Raw genomic sequence first — 21,836 nt, forward strand, 5'->3', positions numbered from 1 at the left:
CCTTCCAATGAACACCCAGGACTGATCTCCTTTACGATGGACTGGTTGGATCTCCTTGCAGGCCAAGGGACTCTCAAGAGTCTTCTCCAACACCACAGTTCAAAAGCATCAATTCTTCAGTGCTCAGTTTTCTTTATAATCCAACTCTCACATCCATATGTGGCCACTGGAAAAACCATAGCCTTGACTAGATGGACCTTTGTTAACAAAGTAATGTCTCTGCTTTTTAATATGCTGTCTAGGTTGGTCATAAGTTTCCCTCCAAGGAGTAAGCGTCTTTTAATTTCACGGCTGCAATCACCATCTGCAGTGATTTTGGAGCCCCAAAAAATAAAGCCTGACACTGTTTCCATGGTTTTCCCATCTATTTCCCATGAAGTGATGGGACCAAATGCCATGATCTTAGTTTTCTGAATGTTGACCTTTAAGCCAACTTTTTCACTCTCCTCTTTCACTTTCATTAAGAGGCTCTTTATCTCTTCTTCACTTTCTGCCATAAGGTGGTGTCATCTGCATATCTGAGGTTATTGATATTTGTCCCGGCAATCTTGATTCCAGCTTGTGCCTCATCCAGCCCAGAGTTTCTCATGATGTACTCTGCATATAAGTTAAATAAGCAGGGTGACAATATCCCTTAAAGAACTTCAAAAGGGATCCAGAATGCCATGGTTGTTGCTACACATATCAACCTCTTACTATCAAACTGAAGTTGAATCTTTAAAGATTCCAAATTCATATATAACAAATAATCAATAAGCACCAACTCTGTAGTGATCTGTGTTATACCCTAGGAATACAAAAAAATATCAATAAGCACCAACCAAACCAAATCAAACCAAAAGAATAAATCAATAAGTACCAACTCTGTATTATCTGTGTTATACTCCAGGGATACAAAAGTAAGCATCTCAAAGACACTCTCCCTGAATTAAGGCACTTACATTCTAAAGTCAGACAGACAGACAGATATACAATTAGCAACAGAACAAAAATTACATAGGACCATCAAGAAAGATGCTAAGAGTAAGCATCTTCCAGCTGAGAAAATCTGAAAGAAGCAAATATGCATGGACAATATTTCAAAACAATGATCCCAATCTATACTCCCTTTCTGTGTTGGTATTCACACATACATAAATGTCCTTTTTGTCCTACAACATTTAAATAAACTGTTTATATTTACTTTCCTCTTTCTAGTTTTTTAAAAATAAAGATCTTTTTTTTCACATTTCTCTGGAATGTTTCCAATTTGTTGACATTTCTATGGCATCTTTGGTGCTTATAAACCAACTCAGTATTATAGTTCCAAGAATACCAGTGCTATATATAGATGAGCTATAATAATCTTCTTGCTCTGCCATGTGAAACAAGAAGGGTCCCAGTTCAACATGATACTGACAATATCAAGAGAATTGACAGAAATAAACAAGTTGAGTAAATAAAATATTAAACAAAAATGATTTACTCCTATTTTGATTGCATTTACTGGACAGTTTCAAAAGATAGGAATAATAACAGCCTCTATAACAAGGACTATTGACCATTAAGAATCCTCACTCCCAACCAGACATAAGTGCTGAGCTTCCTTACCCTGATAAAGGGAAGACACCTGCCTCCTCATTCCTTAGTCCCTGTAATCCCAACAAGAAATTTTCTAGATGAGAAAATCTTCTCAGACTGTCATGATCAAAAGAAAACATCAGAGGAAAATGAGACTGCAAAAAAGAAAAAATGCACAAACCTATAGATTGTAAACAGATAATTCAGCCTGGTATTTTTTAACTGTTTCATGGAGTCAAGCAAAAATAAATCGCTTCTTACCTAATCCTCCCTCTATTGTTCTTTTCAATTTGTAGATGAATTCAAACTGAAGGACATGTCTATTGCTATTCTGTTTCAGACTTTAAAGTAATAGTTGATTTTTATCATATGAAAGCTCATCAATCACTAAACATAAATGTGTTAAATTTATGAAGAACTTTCTAGAAAAAAAGAGAAGATAAATTTTTCCAGGTCATCTGAATTACAAAAAAAGAGACAGAGATAGAGAATAAAACTGACATCTTAAATAATATGAGATTACATGACCCCTTACAGAATAAAGAAATTTTTAGCAAACATTAGATAATTCAGAATAAGATATAATACTTCTAAAATGAATGCTTTCTCTAAAAGAAAAAAAAAACTTTCAATAGGGGAGGTTTCTCCTCTCACAAGAAATATAGGTTATTTCTTGAAAAATTGGTATTGTTAGTATGGGGGCAGGAAGACATGTGTGTGAAATCTCTTACTAGAACACTGCTTTAGAAAAAAAAGTTTTAGAGAAATTTGAGGATTTTTGCATTCTTATATAAATTTCACAGAGAACTTTCTTTCTCTGGGTTTCCTTCCATTTGGGAGCCAAATGTGAGAAAAGCAAAGTAGAATTACACTGTGATATAAGCTCTATGGAATAATAGCTGAACATTCAAATAAGCTTCAATAATAACTATCAGCAGTATTAATATCAGTCACTGGAATTGAGTTTCTTTTCCATTTTGGAAAACTGGTACATTTTTGGAAAATAGGCAGTATTAATAAAGTTAAATATACACCTAACCTGTAACCCATCTGTTCCACTATGAGGTATATATACTCAAGGGAAATAAAAGTGTGTATTCAAAATAGAAAAAAACTGGAAACAGCTCAAATATTCATTTTCAGAACAATAGATACACTGTGGTCTAGTCATACAACAGAATGTTACACCATCACTGGCACACACAACAATCTAACGAACCTCAAAAAATCTGTGTTGGACAAGATAAGCCAGACACTAAAAAGCATACACTACAGGATTCTATCTGCACAAGTCCAAAATAGGTAAAACTAGTCTACACCAGTAGAAGTCAAAATAGTGGTTACCTCTAGGAGGAGGTGGTATTGTTTGGGAAGAGGTATGAGGGAACTCTCTGGAGTGATAGAAATATGCTGTATCTTGAACTGGGTGGTATTTATCCTGGTGTATATATTCGTAAAACATCACTGAACCATACCTTTAAGATTTTTCATTTTGTTATATATAAGGTATACTTCACTTTTTATGAGATTTAAAAACCATTAAAGATGGGCTACTACTTGGCCACAAAAAGAATGAAAAGCTATTTGCAGCAATATGGATGGACCCAGAGATTATCGTAATAAGACAGAGGAAGACAAGTATCATATGATATCACCTATATATGGAATCTTAAAAAAAAATGATACAAATGAACTTATTTACAAAACAGAAATAGACTCAAAGACATAGAAAACAAACTTATGGTTATGAAAGAAGATAACTGGGGGAAGATAAATTAGGAGATTGGAATAAACATACACACACTAATATATATATATAATAGGTAAACAAGTTACTATTATAGTACAGGGAACTATATACAATATCTTGTAATAACCTATAATGGAAAAGAATCCAAAAAATTATATATATATATATATATATATATATATATATACAGCTCACACAGTAAAGAATTCTGCAAGGCAGGAGACCCAGGTCCAATCCCTGGGTTGGGAAGATCCCCTAGAGAAGGAAATAGCAACCCATTCCAGTAGTCTTGCCTGGAGAATTTCATGGCAGAGAACCCTGGTGGGCTACAATCCATGGGGTCAAAAAGAGTCAGATACGACTGAGTGACTAACACTTTCTGTTATTTGTCACTTTACTATACAGCTGAAATTAACACAACATTGTAAATTAACTATACTTCAATTTTTAAAATGGTAAAATTTTAAACGACTGAACAAGTGCTTTTACACCTAGAGAGTATTATTCTAAATGAAACAAGTCAGATAGAGAAAGACAAATACTGTATGACTTCACTCAATTGTGAAAACTAAAAAACAAAACAAATGAAGGAACATAGTTAAACAGAAACAAGAGTTATAGGGAACAAACAAGTGATTGCCAGAGAGAAGGAGGCTGGGTAGAGGAGAGAAATAGATGAGGGAGATTAAGAAGTACAAACTTCGAGTTAGAAAATAAATGAGTCATAGGTATGAAATGTACTGTGTGGGGAATATAGTTAATAATTATATAATACTGCTGTTTTGTAACAGATAACAACTAGATTTAACAAGGGGATCATTTTGAAATGCATACAAATACTGATTCTTTATGGTGCGCCCCAGAAACTAACATAGCGTTGTAAGTCAATCATACTTCAAAAACAAAGTCATAGAAAAAGAGATCACATTGTAGACACCAGAGGCATCGGGTGTGACTAGTGGGAGCTGGATGTAGGCAGTCTAAAGGTAGAAACTTTCAGTTATAAGATACATATGTACTAGGGATGTAACGTACAACATGATAGAGATAATTAACACTGCTGTACCATATATACGAATGTTGTTAAGACAGTAAATCCTAAGAGTACTCATACCACAGAAAAAAAAAAATTTATTTCTTTAATGCTGTATCTGTATGAGACAATAGTTCACTAAATCTATTGTGGTCATCATTTCATCATATATTTAAGTCAAATCATTATGCTGTACACCTTAAAGTTAAACACTGCTATATGTTAATTCAGAGAAGGCAATGGCACCCCACTCCAGTACTCTTGCCTGGAGAATCCCATGGACAGAGGAGCCTGGTAGGCTGCAGTCCATGGGGTCGCTAAGAGTCGGACACGACTGAACGACTTCACTTTCACTTTGCACTTTCATGCATTGGAGAAGGAAATGGCAACCCACTCCAGTGTTCTTGCCTGGAGAATCCCAGGGACGGGGGAGCCTGGTGGGCTGCCGTCTATGGGGTCGCAGAGTCAGACACGACTGAAGTGACTTAGCAGTAGCAGTAGCAGCAGTATGTTAATTATATCTGCAAAACCTGGGAGGAAATTTGAGAAAGTATATTACCAACTGTGTTTTTTAAAAGATGGGAGACTACTGTGTTTATTTTTGAATGGAACACCTCTGAAAGCGTGCAAAAGAAAAGTGATAGCATTGATTCTCTCCGAGGAGAAGCAGGGGAATTGAGGACAGAGGGAAGGAGATTTACATTGTAGACTCAGATACAGGGTGACAAAGACAAGTCACAGTGCTACATAATGTTCCACTTGAAAGTGAAGGTGTTAGTAACACAGTCATGCCTGACTGTTTGCGACCCCATGGATTGTAGCCTGCCAGGCTCCTCTGTCCATGGAATTCTCTAGGCAACAATACTGGAGTGGGTAGACATACCTTCTCCAGGGGATCCTCCCAGCTTAATTTTATGTAATTTTCTTTCATTTTTTAACTTTACCATGAGTATATGTCTAATCTAGTCAACCAAACTGTTACTTACAGGGTACCATTAAATTATTTCTGGTATCTAAAACAACACTACATGCAGATGGTCAATACATCTTTTTCATTGATTGATATAATTCTTGATGTTTAAATGTATCATAATATATAGGTTAATTATTACTTAGAAAATGTATTGTGTGAAAGTTACTCAGTCATGTTCAACTTTTTGTGACCCCAGGGACTTCCAGGGGTCCTCTGTCCATGGAATTCTCCAGGCCAGCAGGGCATCTTTCCAATCCAGGGATCAAACCCAGGTCTCCTGCAGGTGGATTCTTTACCATCTAAGCCACCAGGGAACATGTACTACCTATGTCTTTAGTATTTTATTCAGTGTGTTCACACTTTTTTCTTTTTTTTTTTACTTTATTTAATGGCATGTTTAGTTTTCCCCAGGAGTCCATTTTCTTTGATCAAACTATCCACATTTTGGTCATCTATATACTTTAGGGGAACTTCCCAACCCATCATCATGGAGAAGAGTGTTATAAAGTCAAATAATTCTTTCACATCAGAATCAATGCATATAACAATCAGACACAACTACACCCAAGGCGTTAAATAACATAGTTGAAAATAAACAACAATTTACAATATTCCAGAGGGAAGAAGAAACCCTCCACTATGTATATAGGTCAAAGGAAAGTTGTTTTTCAGTCGCTCAGTTATGTCCAACTCTTAGTGACCCCAGGGAATATAGCACACCAGGCTCCTCTGTCCCCTTGGACATCCGCAGACTAGTCTAGTCAGCCATTCTACTTCACACAGGAATATTCCAAGGTCACACAAAAGTGCCTTTACTAAGCTTGAGTAATATAATGCATATGGAAAATGTGTTCACCACTTGATCTATTGCTTCTTGCTAATAAGACTGTTATTTCGCATGGGACCATATTGACATTTAGCATCAAGTACATTCAACACTTCCATTTTTAAAGGCATTCACTTTCCATGGTTTCTTTCTAAAATTGACTCATGTTTAAGCCTATGGGGTCAGTGAAGAGGAAAAATCCTTTGGAATAAATGGGGGGAAATTATGACTATTCTAAAGAAAGATACTTACCTCAGGTCCTGTGATATGCATTAGACCAGAAACAGCAGAGGCAATAGCATCATAACCAGCTCGCTGAGACAGTGGACCTGTCTGACCATACCCTAAGACAACGAGAATAGATATATATTCAGCACCACCCAGGGAGAGCAATACTATAATGTGTGCTGTGCTAAGTCACTTCAGTCGTGTCCCACTCTGTACAATCCTATGGACTGCAGCTCGCCAGGGTCCTCTGTTCATGGGATTCTCCAGCCAAGAATACTGGAGTGGGTTGCATTGCCCTCCTCCAGGGGACCTTGCCAACCCAGGGATCAAACAAGCATCTCTTGTGTCTCCTGCATTGGCAGGCAAGTTGTTTACCACTAGCACCACCTAGAAGTCCAATAGTATAATAGCATGTTAAAAGCATTTGTATCCAGAAATTCTGCAGCATTTTGTTGTATTAAACCTACACTATCCTTTGAAAGTGAAAGTGAAGTCACTCAGTCGTGTCCGACTCTTTGTGACCGCATGGACTGTAGCCTACCAGGCTCCTCCATCTATGGGATCTTCCAGGCAAGAATACTGGAGTGGATTGCCATTTCCTTCTCCAGGAGATCTTCCTGACCCAGGGATTGAACCTGGGTCTCCCGCATTGGAGGCAGACACTTTACCCTCTGAGCCACCAGGGAAGTTCCTTTGAAGGAGGCAGTAAAAATTTAACCATGGTGTTACACCACAGACGGTTGCAAACTTGTAACGTGTGGGCCAGATTCTCCTTGTATGAATGTTTTATCTGGCCTTAAGAGTGTTTTGAAAACTTTTTACTTAGTTTCCAACGTTTAAAGATCAGGAAATAGCACATAAAATAGGCTTGACCTGAAAAAAACAGAAAATACACTCAAATCTAGGCTCACATCCTCACATGGCAATAACCAATAAGCCACGTTCTTCCCTGTGCACAGGGCATAAATTCTCCAATTTGCCTGTTTCCACCCCTCCTTAATCCTTTATGGTTTAGTCTGATTCAGTCATTAACCAATAGGTATTTGCTACTCTTGTTCTATACCAAACACTATGCAAAATAAAACAAAATGGTATCTCCTTAGGTTTTATTAACAAGCTTTCTCAAGTACGCAAGGAAAATATAAATGAAAACTTTAAGTTTAAGTAAGTAAGTATTAGTTGCTTAGTAGCGTCCAACTCTTTGCAATCCTATCGATTGTAGCCCACCAGGCTCCTCTGTCCATGGAATTCTCCAGGCAAGACTACTGGAGTAATAGCCATTCCCTTCTCCAGGGGATCTTCCCAACACAGGGATGGAACCCAGGTCTCTCACACTGCAGGCAGATTCTTTACTGTCTGAGCCACTGCTTGTAATGTGGGAGACCATTCGATCCCTGGATTAGGAAGATCCCCTGGAGGTGGGTTTCCATGCCCTAAAATTTGAACAAAAAGAGAATTAATATATCTCCTGACAGTGCTTTTTAGAATTACAAACAGAAGGGAAAGCTATCACCTTTTCTTTGCCATCAGCAAAAATTAGAAAAACAGAAAACATATTTTATCCTGCTCTCCTCAGTCCTGGGCTTACCATTGGATAATATGAGGAGCTACATGAATCTGTCTCCAAATTCCATATATTTTGCTTGCTCCTCCAGCAACCTGGAACACCTTCCCTCTATTTCATTCTATATATCTACATTCCTCACATCCTCCAACTCTAAACTGGAATGTGTCCTTACCAGAGAGGTCTTCCTTGGAGAACTTTTATGAGAGATCACTCTTACTTCTCACTCTTAATCCCCCTTTCATGATTGTATTTGACTTTATACCTCTTATCACCACAAGATACATAATAAAGTTTAGTTATTTATTTTCTGTATCCTCCCTACTTAAAGGTATGCTCAAGAGATTTTTTTTTTTTCAATTTAATTCACTGCAGTACTGCCAACATCTAGAATAGAATTCAATAATGGTTACCAAATGAATAAATGAATGAATATTGGTTATAAAAAACTTATCTTTTAAGAAAGAAACAAATTAATTACTACAGAAACTAAAGAGGCTTTTTCCTCTGTTTTGTTTTGGACTAAAATGATGACATAGAAGGCCATTTTCCTCCTTCCGTGCACAGAGTGGGTGTACAGCTCCACACAGAGCACTTCTCTCTGAGAGGAATTTGGGAATTGAGAAACTAGAGAAATCGACTAGAATGACTCCTACACATTGGGTAACACAGGCAATATCCATAAAAGGCTGAGACACTCTCACCATTAACCTTGCTCCAGGCTCAGCACCATACAATTAGGTGGAAACTCCAAACTCCTAGCGTCTCCCTAAGGAACAAACAGTACAGGCAGCACAGCAAGTGTCCCAGCTTTTAAGGCTCCTCCCTGAGGAACGGTCCCCTAAAACTCCTATCTCTGACAGCCAGAATTCATGAGTCCTACGGGACTATAGCCAACAAAGAAGCTAATTACAGGCTCATGAACATTAACCACAGCTATCCCCCCCAGGTCTCAAGACTGGAGGAGCAGCAAAAATGGCCAACTCCCAGTCCTCCCCCAGAAAGGCTTTAACTGAATACTTTACAAGCTGCTGCCTAAGGATCCTGACACTAATTGAAATCTAAATGACCCTACCTAATTGGCATCTAACTGGGACCTGAAGGAATCAGTGGGCACTTGCCCACCTTCTCTATGCAGCTCACTCCCACAATAAAATCAGGTCACCATCATCTCTCTAGAAGGAGTTTCTAGAGAGATGGGGCACATGTCTTGTGCCCCAGCTTTTGCAGATACTGCCTGGGAGATGGGCCCCCATATCACCTGGTTCCGACTACCAACAGTGCCTGCAGTTAATAAGTCAAACTGGACTATAGCAAAGAAATAAGCAGCTTTTCAATAGGCTCAGGAATACCCTCCCCCAACACACACTCACAGCTATCTACCCAGACTCAGTGCAAAGCGAGAAGACAAATATACCAATCTCCCAGTTTCTCCCCAGAAACTGCTTGACAGCACACGTTTCCAGCTGTTGCCCGAGGGTCTGGCTTCTAATCTGCCTGCATCTAGGCCTCACAACAGTCTTTCCCTTTGGAACGTTGACGGGTCTTCACATACCCTAAACTACTAAAAGGCACAAAATAAAAAGACAGAGGCTTGAATAATCTCAAAGGTTTGTGAGGCAACCACGAATTCAGGCTGGGTTAATACACAGGATTCATCTCCTAATGCAAGACTAATCTGCTAAGACTGAGAGAGGTGCTGTTTTAGCTAATGCATGAAAACCAATAGAAGCATTCAAGGAAAATGAAGAAACATGGGAATATGTTCCAAACAAGAGAACAAGTAAAGTCTCCAGAAACCAATCTTAATGAAACAGACAAAAGTCATTTATCTCACAGAGTTCAACGTAATGCTCAGAAGAATGCTCACAGAGGTCAGGAAAGCAGTGCATGAGCAAAGAAAGATTTTTCAACAGAGATTAATGATATTATAAAGTACCAAACAGATAGTATAGAGATAAAGAATAAAATAACTAAACTGAAAAATTCGATAGAAAGGACCAACAGCAGACCAGATCAAATGATAATATCAGTGAATTAGGAGACAGAGCAGTGGAATACAACCAAGCAATGAAGCAAAAAGAAAAAAAAAGACTAAAAAAGAAGTGAAGATATCTTAAGAGATTTATAAGGCACTGCAAATGGGTCAATATACACATTATAAAAATCCTAGAAGGGGACTCAGTTCAGTCACGCAGTCATGTCTGACTCTTTTTGACCCCACAGACTGCAGCACGCCAGGCCTCCCTGTCCATCACCAACTCCCAGAGCTTTCTCAAACTCCTGTCCATCAAGTCAGTGATGCTATCCAACCATCTCATCCTCTGTCATCCCTTAGAAGAAGAGAAGGGCTTTATTCAAAGAAAAATGTAGAAGGGGAGGGCTTTATTCAAAGAAATAATAGGAAAGATTGAGGGTAAGACAAGAAGGCGGAGACAGAAGATGAGATGGTTGGATGGCATCATTGACTCAATGGACATGAGTTTGAGCAAACTGTGGGAGATAGTGAAGGACATGGAAGCCTGTTTGCTGCAGTCCATGGGGTCACAAAGAGTCGGACATGACTTAGCAACTCAACAACAACAATGACTGAACACTTCCCTAACCTTGCGGGGGAGGGGGGGGGCGGGGACCAAACATCCAAATCTAGGCAGTCCAGGGAGTTCTAAGTATAACTAAATTGTCAAAAGTTGAAGACAAAGAACCATAAAAACAGCAACAGAAAAGCAACCTGTTACTTACAAGGGAACCCTCATAAGATTATCAGTGGATTCTACCTTGCAGGTCAGAAGGCAGTGGGATGAAACATTCAAAGTACTGAAAGGAAAAAAAAAGATTGCCAAACAAGAATACTCAATAAAAGTCCTTCAGACATGAAAGAGAGATAAAGAATTTCCAGACAAATAAAAGCTGAAGGAATTTATCACCACTAGACTGTTCTTACAAGGTATGTTAAAGGGATTTCTTTAAGTTGAAACAAAAGGATGCTAAGTAGCAACATTAAAACATGAAAGTATAAAACTCACTGATAAAAGTAAATATATGGTTAAATTCAGAATGCTGTAATATTATAATAATGGTGAGTAAATCACTTATAACTGGTATAAAGATTAAAATTAAAAGTATTAAGCCCACTTATAACTACAAGAATTTGTTAATGATACATAATATTTAAAAAGATGTAAATTGTGACATCAAAACATTAAATGCTGGAGAAGAGTGAAAATGTAAAACCTTTTTATACATTTGAAGTCAAGTTGCTATCAGCTTAAAATAGATTATTATAGCTTTCAGATGTTTTATGTAAGCCTCATGGTAACACAATGCAAAACTCCATTGTAGGTACACAAAAGAGTAATCTAAGCATATAACTACAGAAAATCATCAAATCACAAAGGAAGGAAACAAGAGTGAAAGAAAGGAACAAAGAAATTATAAAACAACCAGAAAACAATTAACAAAATGGTAATAGTAAGGCCATTGTTTTTGTTTAGTCACTAAACTGTGTCTGACTCTTTTGCAACCCCATGGATTATAGCCTGCCTGGCTCCTCTGTCTCTGGTATTTCCCAGGCAAGAATACTGGAGTGGATTGCCATTTCCTTCTCCAGGGAATCTTTGCAACCCAGAGATCAAATCTGCATTTCCTGCACTGAAGGCAGATTCTTTACCTCTGAGCCACCAGGGCTTCCCAATGGAAGCTATAACTATCAAAAATTACTTTAAATGTACATGGGATAAATTTTCCAGTCAAAAAACACAAGAGTGGCTGAATGGATATAATGAACAAAACTCAACTATATGCTGCTTACAATACAGCTTAAGAACACAGACTGAAAGTGAAGGCATGGGAAAAGGCACTCTATGCAAATAAAAATTAGAAGAAAGTAACGTATCTATACTTATCAGCTAAGGTAGGCTTTAGGACAAAGACAAGAGAAAAAATGGTTATTTTATAGTGACAGAGGGTCAGTCCAACAAGAGGATATAATATATGTAAATATTTATGCACCCAACATACAAGCACCTAGACATTTAAAGCAAATATTAATAGACCTGAAGGGAGAAATAGACAGCAAAGAAATGCAAAAAGATAAAATGGTTGTCTGAGGAGGCCTTACAAATAGCTGAGAAAAGAAGAGAAGCAAAAAGCAAAGGAGAAAAGGAAAGATATACCCATCTGAATGCAGAGTTCCAGAGAATAGCAAGAAGAGACAAGAAAGCCTTTTTAAGTGAACAATGCAAAGAAATAGAGGAAAACACTACAATGGGAAAGATCAGATATCTCTTCAAGAAAATTAGAGATATCAAGGGAACTTTTCATGCAAAGATAGGCACAACAAAGGACAGAAATGGTATGGACTTAACAGAAGCAGAAGATATTAAGAAGAGGTGGCAAGGATACACAGAACTATACAAAAGACCCAGATAATCATGATAGTATGATCACTCACCTAGAGCCAGACATCCTGGAATGTGAAGTCAAGTGGGCCTTAGGAAGCATCACTACAAACAAAGCTAGTGGAGGTGATGGAATTCCAGTTGAGCTATTGAAAATCCTAAAATATGATGCTGCGAAAGTACTGCACTCAATATGCTAGCAAATTTGGAAAACTCAGCAGTGGCCACAGGACTGAAAAGGTCAGTTTTCATTTCAGTCCCAAAGAAAGGCAATGCCAAAGAATGTTCAAACTACTGCACAATTGCATTCATTTCACATGCTAGCAAGGTGATGCTCAAAATCCTTCAAGCTAGCTTCAACAGTATATGAACCAAGAAATTCCAGATGTACAAGCTGGATTTAGAAAAGACAGAGAAACCAGAAATCAAATTGTCAACATCTGTTGGATCATAGAACAAGCTAGAGAATTCCAAAAAACATCTACTGCTCCATTGACTACGCTAAAGCTTTTGACTGTGTAGATCACAACAAACTGTGGAAAATTCTTCAAGAGATGGGAATACCAGACCAACTTACCTGCCTCTTGAGAAATCTGTATGCAGGTCAAGAAGCAACAATTAGAACCAGACATGGAACAATGGACTGGTTCCAAATTGGGAAAGAAGTACATCAAGGCTGTACACTGTCACCCTTCTTATTTAACTTATATGCAGAGTACATCATGCAAAATGCCAGGCTGATGAAGTACAAGCTGGAATCAAGATTGTGGGGAGAAATATCTACAACATCAGACATGCAGATGATACCACCCTTACGACAGTAAGTGAGGAGGAACCGAAGAGCCTCTTGATGAGGGTGAAAAAGGAGAGTGAAAACCTGGCTTAAAACTCAATATTCAAAAAACGAGTATCATGATATCTGGTCCCATCACTTCATGGCAAATAGATGAGGAAAAAATGGAAACAGTGACAGACTTTATTTTCTTGGGCTCCAAAATCACTGTCGACAGTGACTCCAGCCATGAAATTAAAAGACACTTGCTGCTTGGAAAAAAAGCAATGACAAACCTAGACAGCATATTAAAAAGCAGAGACATTACTTTGCCTACAAAAGTCCATCTAGTCAAAGCTGTGGTTTTTCCAGTAGTCATGTATGGAGGTGAGAGCTGGACAACAAAAAAGGCTGAGTGCCAAAGAACTGATGCCTTCAAACTGTGGTGCTGGAGAAGACTCTTGAGAGTCCCTTGGACTGCAAGGAGATCAAACCAGTAAATCCGAAAGGAAATCAGTCCCGAATATTCACTGGAAGGACTCATGCTGAAACTGAAGCTCCAATACTTTGGCCGCCTGATGTGAAGAGTGACTCATTGGAAAAGACCCGGATGCTGGGAAAGCCTGAAGGCAGAAGGAGAAGGCGACGACAGAGGACGAGATGGTGGATAGCATCACAGACTCAGTGCACATGAGTTTGAGCAAACTCGGAGAGATGGTGAACGACAGGGAAGCCTGATGTGCTGCAATCCCTGGGATCGCAGACTTGGACACGACTGAGCCATTGAACAACAATAGTAACAGTGCGTGCACGCGTGCTAAGTCGCTTCAGTCGTGTCTGACTCTTTGCAACCCCAAGGACTGCCGCCCACCAGGCTCCTCTGTCCATAGGATTCTCAAGCCAAGAATACTGGAATGGGTTGCTGTGCCCTCTTCCAGGGGATCTTCCTGACCCAGGGAGAGAACTAGTGTCTCTTAGGTCTCCTGCATTGGCAAGCAGGCTCTTTGCCACTAGCACCACCTGGGAAGCCCCACAGCAACAGTAGGATACTTTAATACCCCACTTTCAGCAACAGCTTGATCATCTAAACAGAAAATATTGAACTTAAACTACATATTAAACCTAATGGAATTTACAGACATTTACATAATATTCATCCATCAGCAGTAAAATACACATTTTTCTCAAGCACACAGGGAACTTTCTCAGAATAAATCATATGTGGGCCACAAAACAAGGCTTAAACTTTAAGAAGACTGAAGTCATGTAAAACATATTTTCTGACCACAGTGACAGGAAACTAGAAATCAATTACAAGAAGAAAAATAGAAAATTCACAAACAGATATAAAGTAAACCTATTACTATACAATGTGTCAAAGAATAAATCAAAACATAAATCAAAAAATTCTTTGAGACAAATAAAAATGGAAATACAACCTACCAAAATTATGGGATGCAGCAAACACAGTTCTCAGGGTAAAGTTCACCTGGTAAATTCCTACATAAAGAAACAAGAATGATCTCAAAGAAAAACAAGAATGATCTCAAATAAACAACCTAACTTCAAACATCGAGTACCCAGAAAAACAGGATCAAATGAAGCTCAAAGTTAGAAGACGGAAGAAAATATCAACGAACAGTGAAGAAAAAAATCTAAGAGGGACTAAAAAAGATAATAGAAAAGATCAGTGAAACTAAGAGCTGGTTCTTTGAAAAGATGTATAAAATTGACAAACTTTTAGACTCACCAAAAAAAATAGAGTAAGAATTCAAATAAATAAAATCAGAAAGGAGAGAGGAGATGTCACAGGTGACACCACAGAAATGCAAAGAGTCATAAGAGACTACTATGGAAAGGTGTATACCAACAAATTGGACAACCTAGGAGAAAAGGGTAGATTTCTAGAAACTTCAGGACTGAATCATGAAGAAACAGAAAATCTGAATAGACCAATTACTGGTAAGGAGATGAAATCAGCAAACCAAAACCTCCCAACAAACAAATGTCCAAGACCAGAGGTTTCAATGGTGAATTCTACCACACGTTTAAAGAATTGATATTCCAGGGCAGCTGGTTGACAGCTGTAAAGGGCATCCTGGACACCATGGTTTTTCAACCACCAGCATCCGCAGCATAAAGCAGTCCTCCAGGAGCAGAGAGAAGCTCCACGTAAGGCAGGAACACTCTGTGCTGGTGAACCACCTGTTCTCTCAGCAGGAAGTCAAGAGAAGGAATTGGTTTCAGTCCACTCTGGGTAGGGAGTATTAGCAGCCAGGAACCCCAGTGCCTCAAATGGGACAAAAAGAAGGCTCTCATCATCAGCACAACTCTAAATGAAGTCTTCTAAATAAGGCCTGCAGGAAAAAAATGCTCAGAGAAACAGTTTGCTAAGTAAAAGGCACCATAATACTTGCCTTGTGATACAAATTCTCTTGTTCAGCTTACAAGGAGGAGGAGGCACAAATATCCTAATTACTTTAAATTACAACTTCCAGACATTTCTATTAAAGAGAAATATAAATAGTTACTCTCACAGAAGCAGCATGGCATAGTGAATAAGAGGATGAGTTCCAGGACTGAAAAAAGTCTGGATTCCAACCAAGGCTCTGCGAAGTACTGAATCCTCAACAATTCATGTAATCCCCCTGAATTTCAGTTTCCACAGTATTCACACTTATCTCATAGATACATTGTGCAAGTGTACATGCTAAGTCGCTTTAGTCATATCTGACTCTCTGTGACCCCATGGACTATAGCCCACCAGGCGCCCCTGTCCATGGGATTCTCCAGGCAAGAATACCAGAGTGGGCTGCCATGCTCTCCTCCTGGGAATCTTCCCAACTCAGGGATTGAACCCACATTTCTTACATCTCCTGCATTGGCAGGCAGGTTCTTTACCACTAGCGCCCCTGGGAAGCTCCCAAAGATATAATTATGAGGGTTCAGTTTGATAAAACATCAGAAGCAAAGTACATTTTACATTGATAGCTAAATGTATTTAGTTAATAAATATGCATTGATTAATATACTAATAATATAGTAGTTTTCCCTTTCCACAAGATATTCAGAATAACAAGAACTGCCTTGAGGTATGTTGAAATGATGAGAATAAATATTCTAGGCATTGCAATTATGTTGTTTAAGAACCCATTAAACTTGAAAGTTTATGTACTTGGAAACTAGCACATGGCCATTTTAGAAAAGAAACTTGACAATAATAAAATATATTTTTGTTGTAATGAGTCAAAGCTTATTCTACCTTTCACCTTATACTTGCCTTAGGTACTTAAGTACTGACAACTAGTAACATCAAATACTTATGAAAATAAATAAAAAATTTTACCACAGGAAACTGATATTATCAAAATGGTATTTTGCAAAGATTACTCTGTGGGCAATGTGAAGACTGAATTATTAATTAATAATTTAACAAAGCTGAAAAAATGGTAAGCATGGGATCCAGATAGTTCTTTTTAAATTTTATTTTTAGTTCTACAATTCCAAAAACGATCCTGATTAAATCCAAAATAAAGAGGACAAATTTAAGCATGTTACTTATATTTTATATTCAAGTACAGGAGGAAAGGAAAATTAAGGCAATTATGAAAAATCAGAGAGGAACATCTTTTCCTCTGCTGTTTACTCCCCAGAGCCCTTACTCACTTACATTCATTTTATGGAGCAATGTCGCCATCTTGTGGCTCTTATGAACAGTGACTATAAAGCAAAATGAACTTTCAGACATAAGTAAAATTGCAAGGGAAGGGAACTAGAGAGAAAAGATTTCCTTCCTATCTTTTAATATTTGCCCTGAATACTCATTTTTCTTCTTAGTCGTGCCTTAACTTTTTGTTTCCTTCTTCTCCTTAACCAAAATAGGAGTATGTTTATTTTTTTTTAATTTTATTTTATTTTTAAACTTTACATAATTGTATTAGTTTTGCCAAATATCAAAATGAATCCGCCACAGGTAAACACATGTTCCCCATCCTGAACCCTTCTCCCTCCTCCCTCCCCACACCATCCCTCTGGATCATCCCAGTGCACCAGCCCCAAGCATCCAGCATCGTGCATTGAACCTGGACTGGCAACTCGTTTCATACATGATATTTTACATGTTTCAATGCCATTCTCCCAAATCTTCCCACCCTCTCCCTCTCCCACAGAGTCCATAAGACTGTTCTATACATCAGTGTCTCTTTTGCTGTCTCATACACAGGGTTATTGTTACCATCTTTCTAAATTCCATATATATGCATTAGTATACTGTATTGCTGTTTTTCTTTCTGGCTTACTTCACTCTGTATAATAGGCTCCAGTTTCATCCACCTCATTAGAACTGATTCAAATGTATTCTTTTTAATGGCTGAGTAATACTCCATTGTGTATATGTACCATAGCTTTCTTATCCATTCATCTGCCGATGGACATCTAGGTTGCTTCCATGTCCTGGCTATTATAAACAGTGCTGCGATGAACATTGGGGTACACGTGTCTCTTTCCCTTCTGGTTTCCTCAGTGTGTATGCCCAGCAGTGGGATTGCTGGATCATAAGGCAGTACAGCCAAAATAGGAATATGTTTAAAGTCAGTATCATTCCAGCAGCTATAAAAACTCCAAAAACAGGTTGCTTACTTGAAAAAACAGAAGCAATAAAATATTCTACAATAAATAAGGGAATCCTTTAAAATGTGTACAAATGTCTAGACTTCCTTTCTTTGCCCATTTTCTGGTGTGTAAATTATTTCTGAATTAAAAGATTATACACTTGATGTATTTTATTTTTAAAAAAATATTTATTTTCTTATCTGTGCACTGAAACACTGAAAAGGCCTAGAAGCAAAGACTAACCCAGTAGCAAAGAGCATCCCTAGTATCTAGACTGTGGTCTCTAAATGCCATTTTCCACTAAAAGAAATTAAGAGTCTTGGGGAAATGGTTGATTCCAAGACAGGACAGGAAAAGTACAAAGTTCACCTATAATATCTTATTATGTTGTTGTTTAGTCACTAACTCATGTCTAACTCTTCTGAGACCACGTGGACTGTAGCCCACCTGGCTCCTCTATCCATGGGATTTCCCAGGCAAGAATACTGGGGTAGCCTACCATTTCCTCCTCCAGGGGATCTTCCCAATCCAGGGATTGAACCCATATCTTCTGCACTGGCAGTCTGTGCCACCAGGGAAGCCCATATCTTATTATATCAGAAATCAAAGAAGTTATCAGACTATTAGTCATGTCAAAAGTATGCACAAGCCAACTTAAAAAGGCCCCCACTGACCAAAAATGAGATCATTTTGAGAATCAATAAGGATAAGAGCTGCACTGGACTGAAACGTATCAAATATGTTAAATTCTGTGATTTCATAATATTTTTTTAATCATCAGTCACCCTTGGAAGATTCTAAGGCATAAATTCATTATTATGATAATTGGTAAATAGAATTTACAGCCATTCTGCCTTTACTTAGTGATCTCTATCTCAGGATAATCAAACAGTTGATGAGGGGAACATTATTTTTATGGAAGTACTCCAATCAATACACAAAGAAGGAGCAGCAGGATTAGGATATCATCTTCTTGTAACTCCCAAGGGGCTTTCCCTGTGGCAAAATGGTAAAGAATCTGCCTATAGGAGACTCAAGAGACGCAGGTTCCATCCTTGGGTTGGGAAGATCCCTTGGTGTAGGAAATGGCAACCTACTCCAGTATTCTTGCCTGGGAAATTCCATGGACAGACAAGCCTGGTGGGCTACAGTCCATGGAGTCACAAAGAGTCAGACACACACACAGCCACGCAATGAATCAATAGACCCAGGTAATCATCATCAGTGGCTGCTAATACCACAAAAAAGAGCCAGGGCCAACCCATACGTGCCTCCGAGTGGAACTACACATCACCTTCTACGACATATTGCAACCCAAAAAAAAAACCCAAAATTTGAGCAAACCTATAGATATGTCAATTTGGAAATAATAACAAGAAAAATTAAACAACATAGGAGTGCAATCAGCAAAATTCAATCTACCAACAGAAAAAAATAAACTGGGTTTTTTAAAACAAACAAACTGTAAGAAACAAGAGACTGAGAAAGAACTATAAATTAAAGGAGATGTAGGGGACATATCAATGAACTGCAACGGTAAGACTTTTATTTGTATTCCAATTCAAATTAACAAACAGTAAAACAGAGAGACAGAACTGGGAAAACCTGAACACCAGTTGAATATCTTGGTGTTATTAAGTAATTATAGTTAGTTAGCGTTAGTCACTCAGTCATGTCCGACTCTTTGTGACCCCATGGACTGTAGTCACCAGGCCCCTCTGTTTGTGGGATTATCCAGGCAAGTATACTGGAGTAGGTTGCCATTCCTTTCTCTAGGGGATCTTTCCAACCCAGGGATTGAACCCAGGTCTCCCACATTGTAGGCAGATTCTTTACTGTCTGAACCACCAGGGAAGCCCATTAAGTAATTATAGGGTTGGTTTAATTTACATGTGATGACATTGGGTGTTTATGCTTTAAAAGCAGTCCTTTTATTTTAGGCATGTTTTGAAATATTTAGAAATAAAATAATTTAACATCTGAGATTTGCTTTTAAGTGATCAGGGGAAGAGAGAATAGGTAGGACTGTAGACAAAATAAGATTGGCTGTGACTTGATCACTATTAACCCAGGTAATATGCACTTCAAGAGCCATTATAATAGTTTCTCTACTTTTATGTAACTTTAAGATTTTCCACAATAAAATGCCAAAAAGAAATAAGTTTAAGAATTACATGCAAATTTCATTTCATAAAAGTACACCAAGGTATATTAGAGTTGAATGAAATGGGCAAAAACTCTTGCTTTATAGATAAGAAAACTGAAGTTCTGAGATGTTAAATGACTTATCTAAAGTCATAAAGCCAACCAATGGCACACAAGAATTAACACTCAGATTTTCAGTTTCCCCATCAGGTTTTTTTTTTTAATTTATTAACTTTTTAATTAAACGATAAATGCTTTACAGAATTTTGTTGCTGTCAAACCTCAACATGAATCAGCCATAGGTATACATATATCCTCCTCTCCCTTTTGAACCTCCGTCCCATCTCCCTCCCCATCCCACCCCTCTAGATTGATAGAGCCCCTGTTTGAGTTTCCTGAGCCATACAGCAAATTCCCACAGCCTATCCATTTTATATATGGTAATGTAAGTTTCCATGTTACTCTCTCCATACATCTCACCCTCTCCTCCCCTCTCCCCATGTTCATAAGTTTATTCTCTATGTCTGCTTCTTCATTGCTGCTCTGCAAATAATTCTTCACTACCATTTTTCCAGATTCCGTATATATGTGTTAGTATGCAATATTTACTATCTGGAAAGGGAACAGCAAACCACTTCACTATTATTGCCTTAAGAACTTCAAGAACAGTATGAAAAGGTGAAAAGATATGACACTGAAAGATGAACTCCCCAGGTTGGTAGGTGCCTAATATGCTATTGGAGATTAGTAGAGAAATAACTCCAGAAAGAATGAAGAGACGAAACCAAAGCAAAAAAAAACACCCAGTTGTGGATGTGATGGGTGATAGAAGTCAAATCTGATACTGTAAACAACAAGATTGCATAGGAACCTGGAATGTTAGGTCCATGAATCAAGGCAAAGAGGAAGTGGTCAAACAGGAGATGGCAAGAGTGAACATCAACATTTTAGGAATCCGCAAACTAAAATGGACTGGAATGGGTGAATTTAACTCAGATGCCATTATATCTACTACTGTGGGCAAGAATCCCTTAGAAGAACTGGAGTAGCCATCATAGTCAACAAGAGTCCGAACTTCAGTACTTGGATGCAATCTCAAAAATGACAGAATGATCTCTGTTCGTTTCCAAGGCAAACCATTCAGTATCACAGCAATCCAAGTCTATGCCCCAACCAGTAATGATGAAGAAACTGAAGTTGAACGATTCTATGAAGACCTACAAGACTTTCTAGAACTAACACCCAACAAAAGATATTCTCTTCATTATAGGGGACAGGAATGCAAGAGTAGGAAGTCAAGAAATACCTGGAGTAACAGGTAACTTTGGCCTTGGAGCACAGAATGAAGCAGGGTAAAGGCTAATAGAGTTTTACCAAGAGAACGCACTGGTCATAGCAAACACCCTCTTCCAACAATACAAGAGAAGACTCTACACACGGACATCACCAGATGGTCAATACTGAAATCAGATGGATTATATTCTTTGCAGCCAAAGATGGAGAAGCTCTATACAGTCAGCAAAAACTAGATCGGGAGCTGACTGTGGCACAGATCATGAACTCCCTATTGCCAAATTCAGAATTAACTTAAAGAAAGTAGGGAAAACCACCAGACCATTCAGGTATGACCTAAATCAAATCCCTTACCATTATACAGTAGAAGTGAGAAATAGATTCAAGGGATAAGATCTGATAGACAGAGTGTCTGAAGAACTATGCACAGAAGTTCCTGACATTGTACAGGAGGCAGGGATCAAGACCACCCCAAGAAAAAGAAATGCAAAAAAGACAAAACGGTTGTCTGAGGAGACCTTACAAATAGCTGTGAAAAGAGAAGTGAAAGGCAAAGGAGAAAAGGAAAGATATATCCATTTGAATGCAGAGTTCCAAAGAATAGCAAGGAGAGATAAGAAAGCCTTCCCCAGCAATTGATGCAAAGTAATAGAGGGAAATAATAGAATGGGAAAGAGTAGA

At 38.2% G+C, this 21,836-nt stretch overlaps 1 protein-coding gene across 9 annotated transcripts in view; it reads right to left on the reverse strand.

The window, feature by feature from the left end:
* SUGCT (succinyl-CoA:glutarate-CoA transferase) overlaps positions 1 to 21,836 on the reverse strand; it is a 763,763-nt gene that overhangs the window by 682,022 nt on the left and 59,905 nt on the right. For 8 of the 9 annotated variants that reach the window (XM_025292055.3, XM_025292046.3, XM_025292043.3 and 5 more), the window contains one exon: positions 6,395 to 6,486. The exons of the other annotated variant lie outside the window; for it this stretch is intronic. In XM_025292055.3, coding sequence (XP_025147840.2) covers positions 6,395 to 6,486 — 92 coding nt within the window. The remainder of the gene's footprint in view (positions 1 to 6,394; positions 6,487 to 21,836) is intronic. 9 annotated transcript variants of the gene reach the window in all.

Source organism: Bubalus bubalis, chromosome 8, assembly GCF_019923935.1.
Source record: "Bubalus bubalis isolate 160015118507 breed Murrah chromosome 8, NDDB_SH_1, whole genome shotgun sequence".
Taxonomy (NCBI): domain Eukaryota; kingdom Metazoa; phylum Chordata; class Mammalia; order Artiodactyla; family Bovidae; genus Bubalus; species Bubalus bubalis.